Genomic DNA, 22,096 nt, shown 5'->3' with positions numbered 1-22,096 from the left:
CACGTCTACCGAGTTTACTCGGTGTGATGGCTCCCTTTTAAGTGGGGGAGGATCTACGACTGCAATACAGCAGCCGCAGAAAACCGCTGACACTTGCACAGTGTCAGCTACAACAACGAACAAAACGCATGAGTCTGCGCAGGGCGCAGACACCGCGAAGAACCGCGCAGAGGCCGGGCCTCTAGCGGAGAGCGAGCTGAATGACTTCAGCTCGGATGCAATCAACTTCCTTACCAAAAGCCAACCCGTAATCCGGTTTGTCTAGGATGCAATAGCAGCTTCTGTTGATCAACAGAAGCTGAACGCAGACAGTGTGGGCAGAGGCAACACAAATGAATTCAAAGTTAGTTCATTGGTTTTGTTAGCTACTCAAAACCTGCCTAAACATGCAGTTTCGGATTTCGGAGCAAGTAGGCTTGCTCCGCGCTTCATCGGGCCGTTCACTGTGTTGGCACGGCACGGCAACGCTTACACGCTAGACATACCGTCCAGCATGTGCCTCCATCCGACCTTTTACGTCGGACGGCTGATCATACCCGGGGCGTGTTCCCACCCCCGCCACCGCCGATCCGTGACGCCCGCGGCTCAACCCGCTGGATTGTTGAGCGGATTGTTGACCATAGTATCCCGAAAACGAACCCTCAAGGGACTCGTTTTCGTATTCGTTGGAGGGGATTTCCTCCCCATCAAGATACATGGGAGCCACGAAACGTCTTGCTGGAGGACGTTCCGGAAATGGTGAGGGCGTACGAAGAGCAGTACGCGCTGGCGCAGCGGAAGTAGTGCGAGCACTGCGGTCATCGCTAGCGCCCGAATCCTCACGTGCTAAGAACTTAGCACGGAGCTCTTTGGAAATTTCGGGCACACGGAATGACGTGTACCCGTTCAGGTCGCGGTCGCTCAAGCGGACCTCGCCTGGGAAGCACTTCGCGCCCTGAAAGCCCTCGGGCACAGCGCACGGCACGTTAGCCTCCTCCGCAGCAACGTGGAGTTGCTCCAACTTTCCACGCTTCGAGTAGTCTCGAAGCGATCACGCGCTTGCTTAATCCGATCACGGTAAGCATTCGGCTTCTTGTTGAAGTTCTCAACAAAAGCATTCCAACTTTGACAAAGTGCCTGCCACTCGGGCACTTTGCTGCGAGAAGAGGTCTTCTTGCTTTGAAACCATCGGAGCTCATGAAAGAGTCCGATGTAGTAATCGCGCCTTTGATGCGTCTCCGCATCAAAGTGCAGCTCGGCAGCCACGGCGTCATCTATGATGGCGCTGCACACGTATAGCGGCACCTCATTCGGAGGTACCGAATTCCCATACCCGTCCGAGATCTCAGACGAGGACGGCATCCACGGATCGCGCGCTGCGCCTGCAGCGCGCGGAGAGCCTTGAGCTTTGGAATCACGCGCTGCAGTTGCAGCGCGCGGACAACTGAGAGCCCCAGCGGAAGCGAGTGGGGTATCACTCTCAGTTCGCGAACGCTTCGAACTCGAAGCGTCCGATTCGTCCCCTTCACGCGGGCGAATGTTCTTAGCGTGGGGGTCGAGCGACTCGCTCGACACTGAGTCTTTGCGCTTTGAGGACGAGTCCTTCTCGTCCTCCATGTCTTCATCGTCGTCGCCGAAGTCGACGACGTCGCCATACTTCGCCTTCTGGCGCTCGAAGTAGTCATTGATGGAGAGATGACTCTCCATCGCCTTCGGGTTCTTCTTTCTTGGGGCGTGCTCATCGTTGAATGAGCGCGGGTTTCTTCTCCAAACGCGGAGAATTGACGAATGGTCAATTCAGAGATTGACGTGTGGGGACCCGCGCGTCTAACCTTAAGGAGGATGGTGTAACGGGGTTACACGCACAAGTGGCTACAAGCCACTTGTGATTTTAACAGATAAAATATCTGTTAAAAGTTTTAGATTCTTCCTCACCTTGGTGTAAGTCCCACCAATGGATACATTGAAGTGGGCCACCACAATGAGTGGTCCACACATACCCAAAGATCCTATTGGTAGAAAGCAGCATCTTTCTACCAATTAGAGACGTGCATATTGGCGGGGCTCTGACAGCCACCGCTGTCAAATCCTTATATAGATGATAAACAATTTTAGCAGATTTAGGAGGAAGATCAATTTACAAACAATACAGTTCTCATTTTACCTAAACTAAGTCACTTGGAGTCTTTATTTGATTTATATTATACTTGTGTACTCAAGTATAATTAACTTAAGTCATTACTAAGTACTTACACTTCCTCATACACGTAGCGCTACGTGTAAGCAAAAGTAGTGAGTCAAGTTAGACCCACTACACATACGTATGACCGTGATATCCGCTGCTGTTAGGGCCCCTCTGAGGCGAGGCCGATATACCTTGATCGCCCAGGGGTGGTTTGTATAGCGTAGCCCAGGAAAATACTTGGAGTCAACAGAAGAAGAATTAAACTCAGTGCAGCAAAACAAACCCTGAATTTCACCCCTCCTTGTTTGGAGTGAGTACCTTGCGTAATCCCAGTCGGCTCGTTTGTCTTCGACGGAACGGCACTTCACCGGAGTTGTACATGTAGCCTTTGAAGAAGCGCTGACGCCTAATCCAGAACGCGTCCTCGATACTGAAGGCAAACCCAGAATTTCAGATCACCCGAACCCAGAATATCACAAATTCAGGATCCAGGATTTCACTTCGGCTCTGGGTGAAGCTTGGAGCTCAGAAGGCACCTTACCCAAGTGCTCTCCTAGTCCGATAACCAACAAATACAGAGTATACAACACTACAACTAGCCGTCACTTATTCTTTTGGACCCTCGGACGGTGGGTCACTCACACACTAGGCTCACTCGAGTCTGAAATCCAGGCGCCTAGCTCGCCTGAATACTCGCCAATATGCGCACCACCCTCAATTAAGAGGGAAAACACAATCACTATCAGTTAACCTTCCTGTCACACGCTCCAGTCAATACAAAATCCTGGAGGCGACTACTTAGCACTCCAGAACACAATCGGGAACATGAAATGGGCTACCACGAGCAAAGCAAGTGACCCAACTAGGATATGAAATAGATGGATCACCCCAGGAAGCACAAGGCGTCTCTGGCCACCACCTAACTGGACTTAGAGTAGGTGGAGCTCACACAGACGACTCGTCCTTGTAGTCGATGTGCCCTTAATGTCCCCGGTAGTAGTCTCGAGTCCTCCGGATTTCCGTCGGCAGGCCTAGCCGAAGTCACTTGCGCGTTACACGGAAAATTGAACGCTGTTTTGGTTATCGACTACACTATCACGTATCTCTTCTGCACTCTTCTTCGGGCAAATGTCTTCGGTTCACTATGCTTCGGGTCGAATATCTTGGCTTCAGTATACCTTGGGTTCAGCGGTCCTGACTAGTGACGACTTCGGCCGTCGCACCTTCGTCGTGGATTAACAAATAACATGGTTTCACTAGGAAACGAGTTCGTTGTCTTGGTCGCAGTATAGTGTGAACACTCTCCTTCATCTCTTCGAAAAAGTCGAGTCGACAGGTATTAGTGGATTCTCGACGGTTCTTCAAGTCACATATCACTTGGTTGCAACCGGCCTCAAACTGGCTCCAAACTTGCATTCACACTCAGGATTCCACTTGGTATCTTGGGTGAGTCTTGGAATCTTGGCGTAACTTGGTGAATCTTGGATGTCGGCTTGGGAGATACTTGGTTTTAGTATAGGGCGTCTGGATTCACGGTCTAATCTCAGTTTTCCATCTTGAAATCCTGGGGCACTTGTCTTCACACAAGTAAATTTTGGGTTTCCGTGGTGCACTCTGGGTGGGAACTCTTCTTCATCACAGACTGGCGTGTATCTCCACAAACACCAACTTGTACGGCTTCCAGCGCGTGTGATCATGGTGGTGGTAGGGAGTGTTTCTTGGTACTTGATCTAATTTGTCGCTCTGGACCACAGCAAGACGAGGTGTACTCTGCGATACGTTCTCCAGAGACACTTTCCGCCAGCCTTTAGGCACTCGTCGTAATGGAAAGTCCGGTGGCTGGACTGAATGCACTGTTGAATCCTGCGTGTGCACGCCCAGGATTTCACATTTCCAGCCGGTTGGGCCCATCTGCGGTCAGGCGCACGATTCTTTCCACAAGAACACACCCCTTCCCTGTCGCCACTCATGTCACACGGGTACGGCCGTGCCGCATCTTCTCTCTCCACCAATCACAACTCAATACAGACTCCAAGTCAAACCAGTGACGGCACGTCGTCCGCGAAAATATGGGGCCGCTATGCGTCACCTCATCCCTCGATTTCGTTACCAGAGTGCCATGTCGGAGATCTCTCCTTGTTTTGTGCTACAGCTAGGTAGCCATGAACTATGTGCCCAAGGCAAGCAAACACTAACATTCACAGTCGCTTCGTGCCACGATTGATAGCCCCAAACTGGTGCTGTCGCACGTGTACTTGTCACATCTTCTGCAGTAGAAGTAAATGCAGTCCAGCTGTTCGTGGCGGACACCACGGGGCACGGGGCCTTGTGCTTGCGCCTTGGACTGCACTGCTTGCAGGCGAAGACGGTTGATTTGAGCGAAATGGCGAGTTGGGCGCTGTGGACAAAAAAGCGGAAATTTCTACAACTCTCGTGCTTGTCAGGACCAGTACTCAGTCACATCATACAACATCGCCGCAGAAGTTGCTTTTTAAAAGCAGAAGGTATGGAAGGCCGAGAAGTCGTAGGAGGTGGAGGAGGATGACAAGGGGAGGAGAGATGGAGGGAGAAATAGAGATTAGGTCGTGAGTAGTTGAGTTACACAGCTCAGCCAGAAGTTGATATGCTTATATCTAAAAGAAATAGAGGTGCAAAACCGATGACACCTTTGTGTTCTGCGAAGTATACAGCGTTCTGACGGTGTTGAGCATATTGGCAAGCTTTTATTACTACCACGCTGAATAAGTAAGTTTTCCACAAGGTAACTGAAATTATTTTTTCAACATTTATCAAACCACGAGGCACTAGCAAAAGTGATTATCATACGCCCAAGCAGTTTGAGCTAGCGTGTGAAGATGTGGCTATTAGATATGTTACAGTCCCTTTGTAGGTCTGCTAGATGCAGCTCACCGAGTTCGCTTTACTCACGCGCAACGTGTTTAGCCCCACTCGTTGGCGTGTAGGTTGGTCGTGAGTGTGCTGACGCAGTCCGAAGTCCGTCAGGCCGACGATGCCAGAACGTCTGACACCGCGTCGGTGCGTGTCCGACTGGCAGCTACACCAATTTTATTTACAACACAAAGTCGAGGCAGCTAGGCTACCAACCGAGTTACCAACTAACCTCAATACACGCCCGTCCGACACAAACAACTTGAATTCCGTCCTGGTCGCCTCTCTAGCCACTCGGGCGTACGTCCACATGCGCCTGCCCTAATCGTTGCAGGGTGAAAAAAAGACTTGGAAGCCACGTACTTCCTGGACGTCACTCCGGAGCCGTCAACGCCGTACAGTCGTCCACGGAGCCGTCGATGGCTTCACGCCCCGTTCTACTCGCCGTTATTCGTCCCTGGCACTCGTTCCTGGAGCGCGTCGTTTCGCTGGTCGGTCTGCTCGTCAGCCGTCCCATCCTCAACTACTCGCCCGGATTGCTCGTTAGCCGGCCGATCTTCCAGTGTCCCTCGTCCGGCTGGCTCGTCAGCCGGCAGATTCAAGACTGCTCGCCCGACTTGCTCGTTAGCCGGCGGATTCAAGACTGACCTCGTCCTCCAGTCGTCGGGACCAGAAAGGCTTTCGCTTCGCACCCGTCGGGCACGAAGTCCTACGATTGCGATCCTGTTGTGCGGTAGCTCGCGCAGCAAATCCTGCCGCCCACGAAGTCTGTTGGGTACACGTACTACGCTGACGGCTACTTCAACACCGTCACCAGTCGTCTCATTCGCACCTGTCGTCTCACTTGCTGCCATGACGCTGGCTTCCTTACATACACACGCGTAAGGCAGTAAATTACCTAAGATGTTGAAGCACACCAATAGGTGAGGATGAAAACGGCCAGCCATCACACAATACATGGCGCACAACGATAGCAACTAGACCAGTAGCGATTCCAAGTCAGTGATACCTAGGGTATCGTCCAGAACTTTGACGGAGGCCAACAAGTGACGATCCTATGAGTACTCGGAATATGTCACAATATTCGCGCTTCTACTTTATCTCAGAGTGTTGGTCTGCGGATAGCGGACCGCAGCGGTCGTGTTCGCCATTCCAGTTAGCACATAGACGAACCCTGTGTACGAGTCCGAGTTGGCGAATTGAGGAAATAGGAATCACGCCCCATGGACGCGTTTTTTTTCTTCTTTTATCACAACCTGTGGTATATTGTAGTCACATAGGTCAACTAACGACATCTACTCACCACTACTGCTGCCATCGCCCATTTACGTCGCTGGCGTGCATCTTCCTCTACAGCTAAGCTGTAAGACCCATGGACGCGTTTTCTCAACCGATTTTTTCGTGATGACTTCTCTAACGACGAGCATCGACAACGAGCATGCACAGTGGTAGCTCATACGTCGCCACAATCTGCAGGAGATGAGGCGTATGGAGGCCAGTAAGCGCCAAATATGGTAGCTTGAGCTCTGTGATATTAGTAGTCATATTAGTACCGTCGATGCCTCACCACTAATACATATATCATTCTACTATTGCCCGAATTTGGAAAGTAGTAGTAGTAGTAGTAGTAGTAGTAGTAGGAGTAGTAGTAGGAGGAGGAGGAGGAGGAGGAGGAGTAGGAGTAGTATGACTACTAGCCGAAATTCCCACTACTACCGAACCGCCTGCTTTTATGTACGCCACACCACCTTTATGTACCCACACCACTGCTTGAAGGGGCCCGACACGTCAATACAAAATCTTCCAGAAGGAGGAGAGGCTGATCCAGACAAGAATGGGCGTGATCCCCGTGCACGGCGACGCGGACTGGAACGCGCAGATGCAGCGCGCGGGCGGCAAGCTGGTGGTGGTGGACTTCTCGGCCGTCTGGTGCGGCCCGTGCCAGCACATCAAGCCCGTGTACCACCAGCTGAGCGGCCAGTTCGGCGACGTGGTGTTCCTCGAGGTGGACGAGGCGCAGAACCGCTCGCTCATCGGCGCGCTGGGCGTGCGCGGCTTCCCCACCTTCCACTTCTACGTGAACCAGAGCAAGGTGGACGAGCTCGTGGGCGCCGACCCGAACCAGCTGCGCGCCAAGATCGAGCAGTGGCGCCAGTCGGCCTTCAACCCCTTCGCGTCGCCCGGCGTCGCGCTCGGCGCGGGGAGCGGCGACGCCAAGCCCGTGTCGGCTGCGGAGGCGCGCGAGGCCAGGCTCAAGCGGTTCAACAACGTCAGTCTGGTGCCGCCCGCCGCCCCGACAGCGCCGAAGCCTGCGCCGGCGATTCCGGACTCCAACATGGTGTGCGACCCGGCCACGGGCGTGTGCCGCCCCAAAGACGAGGACGAGGAGATGAAGGAGGAGGGGCAGGGAGAGGCAGAAGCGGGCGAGATGGGCCCGCCGCCCGTGAACGAGGAGCTGCTGACGCAGCTGAAGGAAATGGGCTTCGACGACCTGCGCTCCCGCAAGGCGCTGCTAGCCACGGACAACCAGGGGCTGGAGGTGGCCATCAACTGGCTGGGCGACCACCAGGACGACGCGGATATCGACGACCCGATCAAGTTCGTGGACCTGTCCACGACGGCTCCGAAGCGCGAACTCACCCCCGAGGAGAAGGCGGCCAAGGTGGAGGAGCTCAAGGCGCGTATTGCCAAGAAGCGCGCGGAACGGGAGGAGCAGGAGAAGGTGGACCAGCGCGCCAATGAGCTCAAGAGACGCACCGAAGGACAGGGAATGCAGGAGGCGCGCGAGGAGATTGAAGCTATCCAGCGCAAGATCGCGGCGGAGAAGATGAAGAAGGACAAGGAGGACGCCAAGCGCGAGCGCGAACGTCTGCGCAAGCAGCTCGAGATGGACAAGCGAGAGCGCCACGCGCGCGGTGGCCGGTTGGGTGGCCCACCTATCGACGTCGCGCCTATTGATGTTAGTGCCAAGAAGAAGGAAGAGGAGAAGAAAAACAGCCCGGTGCTGACGCCGAAGGAACAGATCGTGAAAAACGTGGGCATTCTGAAGAAGTACCGCGTTGGCAACGACGGACTCACTGCGCTTAAGACACTGAACGTGTATGTGAAGAACCTGATCGAGAAGCCTGACGAGGACAAGTTCCGCACGATCAACCTAGAGAACCCGGCGTTCCGCAAGCGGGTGGCTAGTCTTGTTGGTGGCGTTGCTTTCCTGAAGGCTCTTGGTTACGAGAAGGATGAGGCTGATGGTAACCTCAAGCTGTCAGTGGAGAAACGTGACGTGGAGTTGCTGGAGTATGCTCGTACTCAGCTTCAGGGCGCTATTGCTGAGCTCTCGAACTAAGACAATTAAATAACAGCTTGCCTTGAGGGTGGCACCTCACTCCCCTTTGCTCGCTAGACAAATACAACATGTTGTCCCGTACTGTTATCGATCAGATAGATAGCCAAACGCACATCACTGCAATAACTTCCACACACAAAAGTGTCGCGGTCTCAGACTTGCTTGAGTCCAGCAGCGATCTGCCCCGCGCTCACTTTCATTCAATACTGTTTGGAGTTCCACGTCTTTAGAGGGAGAAGAAGCGGCTGAACAATCCCTTCTGTTGTTCGGCTGGCTTTTCATCATCAGGCTTCAACTTGGTGGTAATCTCTACGTTTTCCGCGCGCTTGTGTGCGTCCTGAAGAGGAACGTGGGCTTCGCCGATGGGTGGAGAGATGACATCAGTCTGGATGCCACTCACGATAATGGACACGTACACAGAGCCCTCTAGCGACTGGTCGTAGCACGTGCCGAAGATGATGTTGGCTTCGTCGTGCACTCGGCTGCGAATGATCTCCATGATTTCATCCACTTCGAACAGCGTCATGTCCTCGCCTCCACGGATGGTCACCAGCAGTCCGTGCGCAGACTCCGTCGGCAAGTCTCCTAGCAGCGGGTTCACCAGTGCCTGCTCAGCAGCTTTCCTTGCACGGCCTTCCTCGCTAGAGATCCCCGAGCCCATGATAGCACGACCAGCGTTCGACAGGATCGTCTTGATGTCGGCAAAGTCCAAATTAATGAGTCCCGGTCGAACAATCAGATCCGTGACACCCTTGACACCTTCCAGCAGCACATCGTCCGCGTACCGGAACGCTTCCAGCATGGTCGTGTTCTTGTTCGCGAGCGCCAGCAAGTTCTGGTTGGGCACGACGATCAGCGTGTCGACGTACTTGGCCAGCTCCTTCACGCCGGCATTGGCCAGTCGGGTGCGGTTGGGTCCTTCCGATCGGAACGGGGTGCTCACCACGCCAACCGTGAGGATGCCCAGGTCTCTGGCCACACTGGCCACGACGGGGGCTGCCCCCGTGCAGGTGCCGCCGCCCATTCCGCCCGTGATGAACAGCATGTTGCTGTCCTGCAGCATCTGCTCGAGCTCCTTGCGCTGCTGCTCGGCTGAGCGCTTTCCCAGCTCGGGCTTGGAGCCGGCGCCCAGGCCCTTGGTGATGTCCTTACCCAGCGTGATCTTATGCGGCGCCAGTGACCGGCCCAGCGCCTGGCAGTCCGTGTTGGCCACGATGAACTCGACGCCCTCCAGCTGCGACGCGATCATGTTGTTCACGGCGTTGCTGCCGGCGCCGCCCAGGCCCATGACGGTGATCCACGGCTTACCGTCCTTGAACGTGGCCGTCAGGGGGCGCTTCTTGCCCTCCTCCTTGTCTGCAGCTGGAGCAGACGCATTGGCGGTGGTCGCTGTGGCTGTATCAGTAGCTGCTGCGGCGCGAGCCGGCCGCTTCCGCCGCTCATTGGTGCGCTTGGGGGCTCTGCGAGGCGCTGGGGAGGAGGCGGAGGGAGGACTGTCGCCGTTGAGGCTGGCGCTGGTCTCCGTGTGCTGCCAGCGCGCGGACTGAAGCAGCGGTGACAGACGCGGCAGCTGCAACTGTGACGACGCTGAGCGGCGCGAGTGCAGCAGGAGGGACGTGCAGCGAGAGCGCATGGCGGACAAGGGGAGCCGCGGCCGACACCTGGTGCGTTGATGCTCGTTGCCTGTTGCTTCCCGCGAAACCCTGACGTCCAGAGCCACAAAACGGAACGCCCTGGATTGGCTGTTTTTTATAAACCCAGCCAATAGAAAAACTGGACGTAAAAAGGAGGTACCGTTTTTATGGTACATGGGAAGATAGTACAGGACGGCCTAGGATCTTGAGTTGGGCCAGGCCCAGGATTCTGATCCGACGCTGGGGCAGTTCGTGTATATGTACACTGTACACATCGCTTGGTGGCGGCTGCTTCAGAACGACCTGCTTGGTCACCGCGGTGCCGGAGAACTGATGTTGATCCTTTTGATCCTCCATCCTTTTCACTCAATTGATGTATTTTAGTTTTTGGCTCATCAACAGTATGGTGCCGCAGACTAAAATGCCCCTCACCACTGTGTCAACCCCATCCTTGTTGCTTCGCACGCTGCTCGAAGATAAACCACACAGAGTGAATCAAGTACACTGCACGTGTACATGTAAGGCCCCAGTACAGTAAGGCTCCCTGCCACTTCGCTAGTTTGTCAACAATCTGCTTGGCGAATCGACGAGGGCGATCCCACGACGACGGCGCCCACCACAGACCGCGGACCGCTGCGACAGGAACCATCCAAACAGCAGCCCGTCTCATTTCAGAGTCCGATGTACGGAGAGCACATCGCTCTGCGTTGAGCATGGGATGTGCTTTCACTGAAAGCACATCCCTACTCAGGGGCAAACAATGAGGGTTGCGAAAATCCCCATATTTTGACAGGGAAATTTTTTTTTTCAAAACTGTCGGGTGGGTTGGGGTTTTGGCCTAACTAATGATAACCTATCATGCCATGATATTGGTTAATTATGTTAATGTTTTGTCGAAATATAATAAGACTGAACTTTAGCGGATCCTGTCACAACAAATGAATATTGCTTAGACTCGCGCGTCTAACTCATAATATATAATATTGTCATTTTATTTTGTAGCCCTTCTTCAATGGGTGGATGGAGTTTTACGAATATCCCCAAGAAGTCCATGGGTGGGGTGGAATAATACGGCGAAAAGCGCAGCCTGAGAAGCTGAAGTGGCCCGAGCGGCTAGAGGAATATGTCAAGCACCACCACCACATCCGAGAAATCTTCGCAAGGTGGTGTCTGGAAGACAAAGAGCCCGAGGAGGTCATGAAAAAAGTTGACGACGAGGATGACAAAAGTGCTGCTGCGCTCTACAGAAGATACATCTCATTGCGCTCGACGCATGGTAGAAAGCTATTCGTACCGGAGTGCAATGTGTAAGTGAAAAAAAAGTAATCTTAGCTTAGGCAGAACGCGGGGGAAAGAATAATAGATTAGCAAACCACACGCTGGATTCCACTTGCTTATATATTGTGCTCCATTGCCTTACCTCTCGGACACCCTCGCCACAAAACCAATAAGCGGCTGTGGAAGTATTTACATGCTGCGATTACCTTCGATTACATGTAACCCGTGTTATTAGTGAACTACGGTAGTAAAGTGATGTGAAGGTGCAGATTATTGATAGTTGCACAAGGTCTCTAATAGATCGCACAAGGTTTCTAATAGGTATATTCGTGTTAGATCTCTACATGTAGTTGCGACTGCCATTGTACCGTGATAGGGCACAGTAACAAAAGTTAACCTAAACCTATAATTGCTCACTGTCACATTCCACACAGAATAGCCCATTACACTGTAACATGAGGTCACAAGCGAGTTGTCCTATTTCAATGGTTTTGTGACAGTTTAGAGGGGTTGCGCAACATTACCCTGTATACCAGCCGACAGGTTTGTTGCAAACTCGTAGATTTCGATCTGTTAATCACGGCCTCCATTTTCAGGAGATCGCACTTATCGCTGTATTCTCTCTCGCTGATTTCCGCCTCGTTCCCTCTAACACGGTTAAGACACAACCTAGTACTTTGATCCTTGGCTTCATCCTTCACAAGTGTCTTCCGTTTTCCTTCCTATCATTGCTACGGAGTTGCACTCGCTCGATCCATCCTTTCTCGATCAGAGGCACTCGCAAATTAAATGCCTTATAAATGCCTCTATGAGCTGGTAAACTGGGCACTTCGTCATAGATAAGCATTTATTTTTACTGCAAATTAAATCGTGTCCGCAGCGCACAGTACTGTGCTGTAGTGTACGCTGCACCCAAGCTTCTAGTACCTACAGTACAAACCAAACAGCTCTGAAGAACCCTTTGGCCCGAAGAGGCCGGCCGTCTCAGCAGCTTACATACGCACATTTTTTATCCGTATCGTGGTGTTGCTCAGGCCTAGTTCTCGTAGCCTATCCCTATGGCATGGCAGGGCACGAATGGCACGCGGTTAGAACTAGGCCTCATCTCGCACAGCAAAACAGTTTGCAAACTGTGCTCCACGACTCTTGACCCACTCGACGATTTACCGGGTAGTACGCAAGCCGCTCGACTGCTACAAGACCCATGCCTGCCCCCTACATCATTTTGGCCACAGTGGCTGCTCTTCTAACAACAAGCAACGTTGTCGCCGCGGAGACCGAAGACAAGATTATTAAACGTGGTGAAACGAACGGGCCAGCTCACCTCCGAAGAATCGACAAGGTTGACTCAAAAGCAGATTCGATCCACGAAGACAGGGACGGTTTGTTCTCACTACCGGAGGAGCTAGAGGAGCTGGTCGAGACGCACCACCACGTCAGGGAAGTATTTACCCGGTGGTGTCTGGAAGATAAAGACCCGAAGGAGGCCGAGGAGCAAGCGAAGTCCAAAAAAGAAGCTCAGATGGCGAAGCTTTACAAACTGTATGTGACCCATCCGGACAACGACAGAAGAAAGCTAGAAGTAAAGGGGTTGGAGTGCGATCTCCTCAAGAAAAAGGATGACTGAGCGGTTCAAATACCCACCTCCTGATAGCAAGAGGCAGGAAAAACACTATAACGGCATTGCATATGCTAATAAATCACCGGGTTGGTTAAAAGTTTGTCTGCTGCATGTTCCTGCCTTTCACTACCTGTTTTCTGCTTGGCGCTTGCGTCTTCAAAATGTCCAAAGCAGACCCCTCTACTTGGAGTGCTCTCGACTTTATTACTAGCAATTTGGGAACCAGAGTCAATGTGCCACTCATTGCTCCCCAAACAATTCTGCAGGCATGTCGCTCAGGGTACGGCACAGATAACTGCTCATCTAGTCGCGTGGCCAATCGAAATGCCATGCTGAAGCTGGGCCACCTGCAAACGCATCGCAAAAAACGTAGGCGTCTCTGTCAGTATTCATCGTCAGCTCATACACAAACACATTGGCAAGCACTTACGAGCTGTAGCGAATTGTGCAGTGGCACGACAGTTTCTATGGTCGAGGAAGCAGATATTTTTTCTTCTCTGTCCATCGTGGTGGGGTCATCCGCCTCATTAGCAACCACTTTGCTTACCACCACTCGCTCCTCAGCAGGGGGAGCGAGCGAAAACACCGAAGGCGGTGGAGATGTGTCCGTTGTCTCGGTAGGCATCTGAATTGCCGACGAAAGCGTGCTCACCGCTCCCAGATTCACCTCCTCAGGATTAGGATTTTCAGCCGTGACTTCACCATTTTCGTCGCTATGACTGTTGCGTACCCACTCTTCGTACGTCTGTCCATCGCCCTCTGCATCTTGCTCGTCGTCGACTGGATGCAAATAGGCGTACTTGCCAACGACGCCTAAGCCTAGAATTTTCTCCGGGATAAAATCTCCGCAGGCTGAGTAGTTTTGCATAAGCAGCTTTGTACATTGTCGCCCGTTGTTCTCCTGGAGGACACGCACCGCTTCCGCAAAATCCATCGCGTCGATGCGGATGTCATTCACCGCAACGATGTGGTTATCTGGGCGGATAGTAACCCAGTCGATATCCTCACCAACGACGATGCCGATGCGTTTGAGTACAATCAACGGCTGGTCGATGAACTCGAACTCCGGAATGCTCTCCACCTCCACCACGCGCTCATACAAGAACAACTCGTACTGGAAGATCTCACCAACAGAAGCCTGCACGACCGCATTGCAGCCACTGGCCACCACCTGCCGCGACATAGTGTTGATATCGCACTTCACGTAGACGAAACGAACGGTACAGGTCGGCGGGATGTCCTTCGTGCTGATGGTAAGTTGGCCGTGTGCGCCTGCAGGGACATAATGATAGGACCCCGTCTCGATCTCGGCCGAATCTTCTTCTGACATCAGCACCTGGATGTAATCCTTCACGGAATGAGTCTCGGGCACGTCGTACTCCACTGTATTCAGACAAAAACCACGTCAGAACATCGCGACATCACGCTGCCAATTGGCACAATCTTCCGTACATGTGACAAACGAACCCTTCTCGACCTGCCCGCCCATATCCAGCTGAACGATGCCGCTGGGCCGAAACGCGAGCAGCTTCATGGCGTATGCGCTCTTCTCCGTGATCTGATCCAGTGACTCCTTCAGCTCTTGCGCTTGGGTCACCCACTCGGACATGTGCCCTCTTTGTAGTAAATCCTGGGGCAGCAGTCCGTAACTCTCCCTCATAGGGCGCGAGCCCGCGTGGATGAGCATCTTGATGGCCACGGCGTTCTGCACGAAGCAGGCGTGGTGCAGCGCCGTCCAGCCGTTCTCGTCCTTGTGGTCCACGTTGACGCGGCGCTGCAGCAGCAGGTGCAGGATCTCCGCCTCCTTGGGCATGAGCTCCAGGTCCGCGTCGTCCTTGACCTCGTTCACGGACTCCTCAGCCTCGCTGTTGCTGCTGGATCGGGTCTCCGCGGCGCCACTGGCCGCCGGATCCTGCTGCTGCTCTGTATGACCCTCTTCCTGCGCTTCGCCCGTCAGCGCCGGCGCCTCGTCGTCGCTCTCGCCGAAGTCGTGGAGGTCGTCGAAGTCGTCCAGCTCGTGGTGCTCGCGCAGGTGCTTCAAGCTGGCCACGGCCAGCAGCAGCGGCGTGCGGCCGCTGTCGTCCGTGGCCTCCAGCTGCTCGGCCGTCGCAGTCTTGAGCAGGCGGTGCACCTCGGCCAGGTCCCCGTACTCGCAGGCGCTGTGCAGCGTCACCGTGTTCCCCATGGCCGTTACCTGCCTGCCTGCCGTCGGGGCCTCGGTGCCAGCGGGGGATCGATATTGAATTGAATACAGTAACGTCCGACGTCGCGCCTGCGCTTGCCACGTTCCCAGCAATAACGGCTATGGGAGGCGAATACCAATTACAGAAGGGTGTGTGCGCCACGTAAAACTAAAAATGACGAGGAAACCCCGTCGTAGCTGATGCTGTACTCAGTCGCGATATCTCGACGCGAATGCTGCGCGTTCATGACAAGTACGCCGAGCTGCATGGCAAGCTCAGATCGTGTATATAGACGCTGACCGCTTTACTGCCCGTGTCTGTGTTTCGGTCGTGTGCAGTGCGCTGCTTCGCACGGTGTCGACACTGCCCGTGGTCATGGTGGCGGCGATCGTGAGCCTCGAGTACTACGTGTTTGTGACCGAGCACTGGCTCCCCGAGTTCCGGCGAGCGGTGGGCGTCTACGTGTTGCTGCAAATACTGGAGATCGCTCTGTTCCACTTCGTGGTGACGTGCATGCTGGTCGCGTACTACAAGGTGGTCTTCACAGGTGCGAGCGAACACCTGCAGTCGAGGGAGAGAGGAGTGCTGAGCGTTTGGTGTTCGAATGCATGCAGACCCTGGATACGTCACGCCTGCGGTGTTGCAACGCGTCAAGGACGCGATGCAGGAGGTCCTGGAAGAGGGAGGCAACAAGAGCCCGCCGACGATGAACTCGTGCCGGCGGTGCAATCAATTCAAACCCTTCCGAGCGCACCACTGCAGCTTCTGCAACCGCTGCGTGCTGAAAATGGGTATGCCACGTGCTGCTGGTGTGCTGGCTTGCCTGCCATCCATGTATTGACGCTAGTCTGTGTGAACCTGCGTGTGTGGAACGCAGATCATCACTGCCCCTGGGTCGCCAACTGCGTCGGCGAGGGCAATTACAAGTTCTTCTTCCAGTTTGTCGTGTACGCGTTCCTGGCGCTGTCGATGTGTGTGCGGGCGCTTGCTGGTCCGTTTCGGGCAGCACTCTTTAGCGATGATGCACCCCGCGGCGCCGCAACTTTTTCAGCGATGGCAGTGGTTGGCTTTGTGCTGGGTGGCGCGTTGGCTGTTAGTCTGCTGGGCTTCATCGCTGTTCACTCGTACCTCTTGGTGCACGGTGCAACCACCATTGAGTGTCATGAGTACGGTCGTGCGTTCCCTTTCAACCAGGGCTGGAGAAAGAACTTTAGCGCAGTGTTTGGTAAAACTACCAAGGACTGGCTGCTCCCCACAACACTATCCCATAAACAACGCTATGAGCTGCATCCAGCGGAACTGGAGCATCTCACTGCGGATAGTTGTTTCGGCGACTCCAGCGACCAAGAAGACGACAGTTTGCTATAGTAAAAAAAACATTCCTGTTCCTGCGTTGAAGTACATGTAGCGATTCGTTATGGTTGGTTCTGTACGTCGGCGTCCTTCTTTTGCTACTCAATCCTACCACTTTAATTCCAGAAGTTATTGCGCGAAAGCCGAGCATGGAGCACTACGCTGCTCACTGAGGAGGAACCTCACCGGCGTGGAACACGAGCGACACACTGTTCACGCAGTGGCGCTCATCCGTCGGCGTCTGGAAGCCTTCGCCCTTGAAAACGTGACCCATGTGGCTGCAAAGCACAAATCAACACCTCGTCAGACCATAGCAGAAAAAATCAACACGCAAGCGCAACTTTCTCTTCCTCACCCGTCGCACTTGGCGCACATGATCTCCGTGCGGCTCCCGTCGGCGTCAGGAACAGCCTGCCGCACAACACGCATGGGTAAACAGGCACGGCAACACCTCGTACACTCGGCAGACGTGGACGAACCTTGATGGCGCCGGGGATGGCGTCGTAGAAGGCGGGCCAGCCGCAGCCCGAGTCGAACTTGGTGGTGGACGTGTACACGGGCGTTTTGCAGCCGGCGCAGACGTACACACCTGTCTCTTTGTGTTTGTTGTACTCGCCTGTGCCGGCGCGCTCCGTGCCCTTGAGGCGCAGCACCTGGAACTGCGTGGGCGTCAGGCGCTGCTTCCACTCCTCGTCCGATAGCTTCACGGGGCTGCTGCTACTGCTGGACATGTTGCACACGAAGGCGGCGCTGGCGACGCGTTTACTGCTACTGAGAGTCGCGGGGGGCGAGCGTGCGGAGGCAAGCGACAGCACCGAGCGCACCCACTTGGTCATCCACGACCCAGATTGAAGAATGCGGAATCATCCGGCTCACCCGCCATACAAAGATCAAGTGGCACAAGAGTGATGGTCGATCGGAATGAAAACCTGTGTAAAGCTACATCGATTTGGACAGGTTTTCCTGCCCCCATACAAACGCCAAGTGGCCAAGCCAAACGCGAAAGGGGAGAGCGCAGCAAGGCGGCGGGCGATCATGGTGTTAGCGGAGCTCGGGTCCAAGCTGCAGGGCGCGCTGGCCAAGCTGAACCGCACGACGGTGGTGGACGACGAGGTCTTCAACGCGCTGCTGAAGGAGATCTGCGGCGCGCTGCTCGAGTCGGACGTGCAGGTGAAGCTGGTGCGCCAGCTGCGCGACAATGTCAAGCTGGCCGTGAGCCTCGAGGACGCCAGCTCGGGCGTGAACCGCCGCCGCCTCATCCAGAAGTCGGTGGTGGACCAGCTCGTGCAGATGCTGGAGCCCGAGGCGCAGCCCTACAAGATGAAGAAGGGCCAGAGCAACGTCATCATGTTCGTGGGGCTGCAGGGTAGCGGCAAGACCACGAGCATCGCCAAGTTCGCGCACCACTACCAGCGCAAGGGCTGGAAGACGTGCATGGTCTGCGCCGACACCTTCCGCGCCGGCGCCTTCGACCAGCTCAAGCAGAACTCCACCAAGCTGCGCATCCCGTTCTACGGCAGCTACACGGAGGCCGACCCGGTGCGCATCGCGGAGGAAGGCGTGGCCCAGTTCCGCGCCGAGAACTACGAGCTGATTCTGGTGGACACCAGTGGTCGCCACAAGCAGGAGGCCGACCTGTTCGCCGAGATGAGGGAGGTCTCGGCGGCCGTGCAGCCCGACGATGTGGTGTTCGTCATGGACTCGACCATCGGCCAGGCCGTGTTCGACCAGGCCAGCGCCTTCCGTGAGACGGTGGATGTCGGCAGTGTGATCATCACCAAGCTGGACGGCCACGCCAAGGGTGGTGGCGCTCTCAGTGCCGTCGCGGCCACCGGATCGCCGATCATCTTCTACGGTACGGGTGAGCACTTTGCGGACTTCGAGTCGTTCAACGCGCAGAGCTTCGTGAGTCGCCTTATGGGCATGGGCGACATCCGCGGGCTCATGGAGGAGGTGAAGACCAGCGGCATGCTGGACAACCAGGAGGAAATGGTCGAGAAGTTCCAGAAGGGCGTGTTCACGCTGCGGGACATGTACAAGCAGTTCCAGAGCGTGATGAAGATGGGACCGCTCAGCAAGGTCATGTCCATGATCCCCGGTTTGCCACAGGGTATGAGTGAGATGATGAACATGGGTGGCGGCGAGGAAGAGGCATCGAAGCGCCTCCGGCGGTTCCTCTTTATGATGGACAGTATGACGGACGCTGAGCTTGATGGCATCGTGCCGCTTTCGGAATCGCGCCAGACGCGTGTTGCGCGTGGCTCCGGCTGTCAGCTTTATGAGGTCGAATTCCTGCTAAAGTGCCACAAACAGTTCGCGACCGTTGTGAGCCGCATGGGCAAAAGCGGCCTCATGAAGACTGGCGACGCGGCGCTGGGCAAACAGATGGCCCGCAACCCGAACGCTGTCATGCAGCAGCTCTCCAAGGTCATGGACCCCAAGATGATGGCGCAGATGGGCGGCCCGCAGAACATGATGCGGATGATGAAGCAAATGCAAGGTATGGACCCCAGCGCACTAGGCGATATGGCCAAGATGGCTCAGAGCATGGGCATGAAGATGCCCTTTTAGATTCACCCATCTACTTTCAACCAGGAGGAAGGACACGAGTGACGTGATGACGCTTGCGACAGCAATACGAGTGCTCATTCTTACATATTGACAGGCGTTGTGTGCATTTCTTTCTTGAAAATTCCCGGCACAGACAACATGGACCGACATACTATATGCTGAGAATGCTGAAGGTAGTTTGGATTGTGCTTGGTATTATTAGCTGCGGTGGAAGACATGGAATGGTGCTAAACTTGGCGAATTGCCCTGAAGCACGTAACGAACTCGTGCAGAGCTTCCCACGCAACAACCCAACGCAAGTCTGTCTTTCCGTCTACCTGCAACCGGTTGCGCTGAGCTGGGCAGGGAAATCGTGCGCGCGTTCGGGTCTGCGCGCTTCTGTGGATGCTGGCGTCTTCAGCTGCTGTATGCCGTTTGATCGTGTCGTGAGAGGGCAAGACGTGGTGTTAGCGAGACATTCCCCAGCACAGAGCAGACCTTGTCATGAAACGCACATTGATCCATCCGTGGCGTAAAAAGGTTCAGGACGTGGCGCCGGTGCGGTTGGGACCGCTTAGGAGCTCACCTACACGATCGAGCATCGATGCTTCGCTCACAGCTACAGCATCAACCTCAGCTTCGGCGTCAGATAAACCCGTACGCAGAACTTCGTCGTTCGGCTCCCGAACAATGCAGCGAGCTGCCACTGTGGCGAATTTTGTTCACGATAATGCTGTTTCAATAGCGAGAGGGCTGCCGCGAAAACGAAAGCTACAGCAACAGAAGTCGTTCCCGGACCCTTCCACGTATACTGCAACTCGACGTGGGCGTCGAAATGATCTCGTCCCGGTTGCTCAGGTGGAGAAAGTCAAATACGATCGCTGGTTTATTCAACCACGAGCCGCGTGGAAAGTGCGGTGGGATCTCTGGATCGGATTTATCATCGGTTATAGTGTCATCCTTATACCATATCGAATCGGGTTCGGCATCGACTTATCTGTAAGGAACCAAGTGGGTGACGATTACAATCGATTGACGGCTAATTATGTGTGTGTGTGTGCTATTGTAGGCATGGGAGCAGATTATGAACTATTGTTTTGATTCCAGCTTTGCTGTCGATGTGATTCTCAACTTTTTTACAGGATACTATGATGAAGACGTTCTAGTCCACGAGTTGCGGAGAATTCGCCAACATTACCTTCGCAGCTGGTTTATCTTTGATGTGGCATCGACTGTCCCTCTCGACCAATTTTTGCAAGTGGTCACTAAAGCGTCATCTTCACTACTTACGCTTAAACTTATCCGCATCTTTAGGTTGTTTCGGCTGCTTAAACTCATGCGATTGCTGCGTCTGAAGCGTACGATGGAAGCTGTACAAGTTGATGCACTTAACGCGCATGTGCTCCAGACCCTCAAGAGTCTGCTCACCATTATTTTCATAATCCACCTCGTTGCCTGCGGGTGGTATATGTTTTATACCTGGGATCCAACAGGTCCGAACTGGGTCACTAATATCGAAGCGAAGGGCTTTCAAAGCCCTTATCTCGTTAGTTTCTACTGGGTATCGAATACCATGATGTCTGTGGGCTACGGTGATATTTACGGGATTACTGATGCGGAACGCTTATACTCGATCTTTGTGGCTTGTCTCGGATCCATTTGCGTCGGTATGATCATCGCAAACATCCAGATGCTGACCGAAAACTATAATCCACGCGGTATCATGCTGAAACAGAAGCTACAAGACACGAAGGAGTTCCTGATTAAGCGTGGCATTCCGCGACGGTTGCGTCAACGAGTCATCTCGCAGTTTGAATTTCACTGGAGCCATCGCACTGTGTTTGATGAAAACTATCTGCTGAAGCAATTCCCCAAAAGCCTGCAATACGAAATTCTTGCTGCGTCGATGGAGTCTTTCGTGAAAAAGTTTCCCTTCTTTGGTATGACCTCTGTGGAGTTTTTTGTCTTCGCAATACCAAGGCTGAGACCCATAGTACTTGGGCCAAGCCAAGTGCTTGTGGATGCTGAAAGCGTCTGGGAGGAGCTTTATTTCCTTACATCAGGGTCAGTGGAAACCGTTCAGTCGAACCTTGTTGTAGGGTCCCTTTCGCCGGGTGAAATTTGCGGCATTGAATATCTCGTAAACTCGCGCCGAAGATACACGCACACTTATCGATCAATCTCAAAAACAGAGTTGTATGCAATGTACTCCAAGGATCTTCTAGAGGCAATTGACAAGTGCCCGGTAGCCCACAAGTATCTTGAGGATTTAGCCATTATCCTGGGTGAGAGATACGCGGAGTCTGCGAGACGAGGGAAGCGGGCTCTACAGAGGATGAGGTCTATTCGTGCGGTTCGACGTGAGTCATTCACGAGAGGGGAGCCATTTCTTCACAAACGGCATCGCAAGTCAATATCTTCGATAAACCTCCACACGACGCCGTCAGATTTTATAACTCGGATGGACATGTCGGTTGCAGGTGACGAAGTGGTGACTCACTGGTCAGTTATTCGCCACTACTCCAAGCCCCGAATTTCGTGGGATATTATAATGGGTGTCATGGTCTCAATTACCGCAATTACAGTCCCGTTTCGGATAGCTTTTGATGTGCAAGACGTGCTCGTTTTTTACGCCACTGATCGCATGGCTGACGTGTTGTTTGTGATAGACGTGATTCTTAGCTTTTGCACCACGTATGTTGACGATACGGGAGTGGAAATCGTTGATCGGAAGGAAATTCGTCGCCACTATCTGAAAACTACCTTTTTCGTCGACATCATGGCTACCATACCCTTTGATTTTCTGATTGAATCTGTTGCAACAGGAAATGCGTTCAAGTCTTTACGACTAATCCGTACTCTGAAGCTCATCAAACTCCTGCGACTTATGCGTCTATCGAAGTTGCTGAAAATGAACTCGCAATGGATGGCAGAGTTCGATATTAACGTTGACACAGTTCGACTACTGAAGCTTCTAGCCCCCGTAATGATCATCGCGCACTACGTCGGTTGCTTCTGGTATTATATGTCTGCCGATCGGGATGCAAATGATTGCTGGTGGGGTCACACGTATTTCGAGGA

General features: G+C 53.8%; 7 protein-coding genes across 7 annotated transcripts; 4 read left to right on the top strand and 3 right to left on the bottom strand.

Annotated features, from left to right (window-relative positions):
• Window positions 1-6,887: 6,887 nt before the first annotated feature.
• Window positions 6,888-8,396, top strand: IUM83_13884 (thioredoxin 1; the record flags this gene model as incomplete). The annotated part of the gene is made up of 1 exon (XM_067938585.1): window positions 6,888-8,396. The coding sequence occupies one exon, from the start codon at window positions 6,888-6,890 to the stop codon at window positions 8,394-8,396; it is 1,509 nt and encodes a 502-aa protein (XP_067785563.1).
• A 226-nt stretch (window positions 8,397-8,622) lies between these two features.
• On the bottom strand, window positions 8,623-10,029 carry IUM83_13883 (cell division protein FtsZ; the record flags this gene model as incomplete). Its single annotated transcript, XM_067938584.1, has 1 exon — window positions 8,623-10,029. One exon carries the CDS (start codon window positions 10,027-10,029, stop codon window positions 8,623-8,625), a length of 1,407 nt encoding a protein of 468 aa, XP_067785562.1.
• Window positions 10,030-12,512: 2,483 nt separating this feature from the next.
• IUM83_13882 (putative secreted RxLR effector peptide protein) lies at window positions 12,513-12,935 on the top strand (the record flags this gene model as incomplete). Its single annotated transcript, XM_067938583.1, has 1 exon — window positions 12,513-12,935. One exon carries the CDS (start codon window positions 12,513-12,515, stop codon window positions 12,933-12,935), a length of 423 nt encoding a protein of 140 aa, XP_067785680.1.
• Window positions 12,936-13,228: 293 nt separating this feature from the next.
• On the bottom strand, window positions 13,229-15,114 carry IUM83_13881 (Ankyrin repeat-containing domain; the record flags this gene model as incomplete). The annotated part of the gene is made up of 3 exons (XM_067938582.1): window positions 13,229-13,276; window positions 13,360-14,312; window positions 14,382-15,114. The coding sequence occupies 3 exons, from the start codon at window positions 15,112-15,114 to the stop codon at window positions 13,229-13,231; spliced, it is 1,734 nt and encodes a 577-aa protein (XP_067785682.1).
• Window positions 15,115-15,344: 230 nt separating this feature from the next.
• IUM83_13880 (putative palmitoyltransferase) lies at window positions 15,345-16,480 on the top strand (the record flags this gene model as incomplete). The annotated part of the gene is made up of 4 exons (XM_067938581.1): window positions 15,345-15,364; window positions 15,451-15,659; window positions 15,727-15,903; window positions 15,990-16,480. 4 exons carry the CDS (start codon window positions 15,345-15,347, stop codon window positions 16,478-16,480), a joined length of 897 nt encoding a protein of 298 aa, XP_067785681.1.
• A 151-nt stretch (window positions 16,481-16,631) lies between these two features.
• Window positions 16,632-17,301, bottom strand: IUM83_13879 (methionine-R-sulfoxide reductase; the record flags this gene model as incomplete). Its single annotated transcript, XM_067938580.1, has 3 exons — window positions 16,632-16,743; window positions 16,821-16,876; window positions 16,945-17,301. The coding sequence occupies 3 exons, from the start codon at window positions 17,299-17,301 to the stop codon at window positions 16,632-16,634; spliced, it is 525 nt and encodes a 174-aa protein (XP_067785610.1).
• Window positions 17,302-17,500: 199 nt separating this feature from the next.
• On the top strand, window positions 17,501-19,036 carry IUM83_13878 (Signal recognition particle protein SRP54; the record flags this gene model as incomplete). Its single annotated transcript, XM_067938579.1, has 1 exon — window positions 17,501-19,036. One exon carries the CDS (start codon window positions 17,501-17,503, stop codon window positions 19,034-19,036), a length of 1,536 nt encoding a protein of 511 aa, XP_067785633.1.
• Between the last annotated feature and the right edge of the window lie 3,060 nt (window positions 19,037-22,096).

The sequence above is a fragment of the Phytophthora cinnamomi genome, assembly GCF_018691715.1.
Source record: "Phytophthora cinnamomi strain GKB4 chromosome Unknown Contig77, whole genome shotgun sequence".
Classification (NCBI taxonomy): Eukaryota; Oomycota; class Peronosporomycetes; order Peronosporales; family Peronosporaceae; genus Phytophthora; species Phytophthora cinnamomi.
The sequence above is the reverse complement of the archived record's forward strand: the minus strand, read 5'-3'. Positions and strand labels throughout refer to the sequence as shown.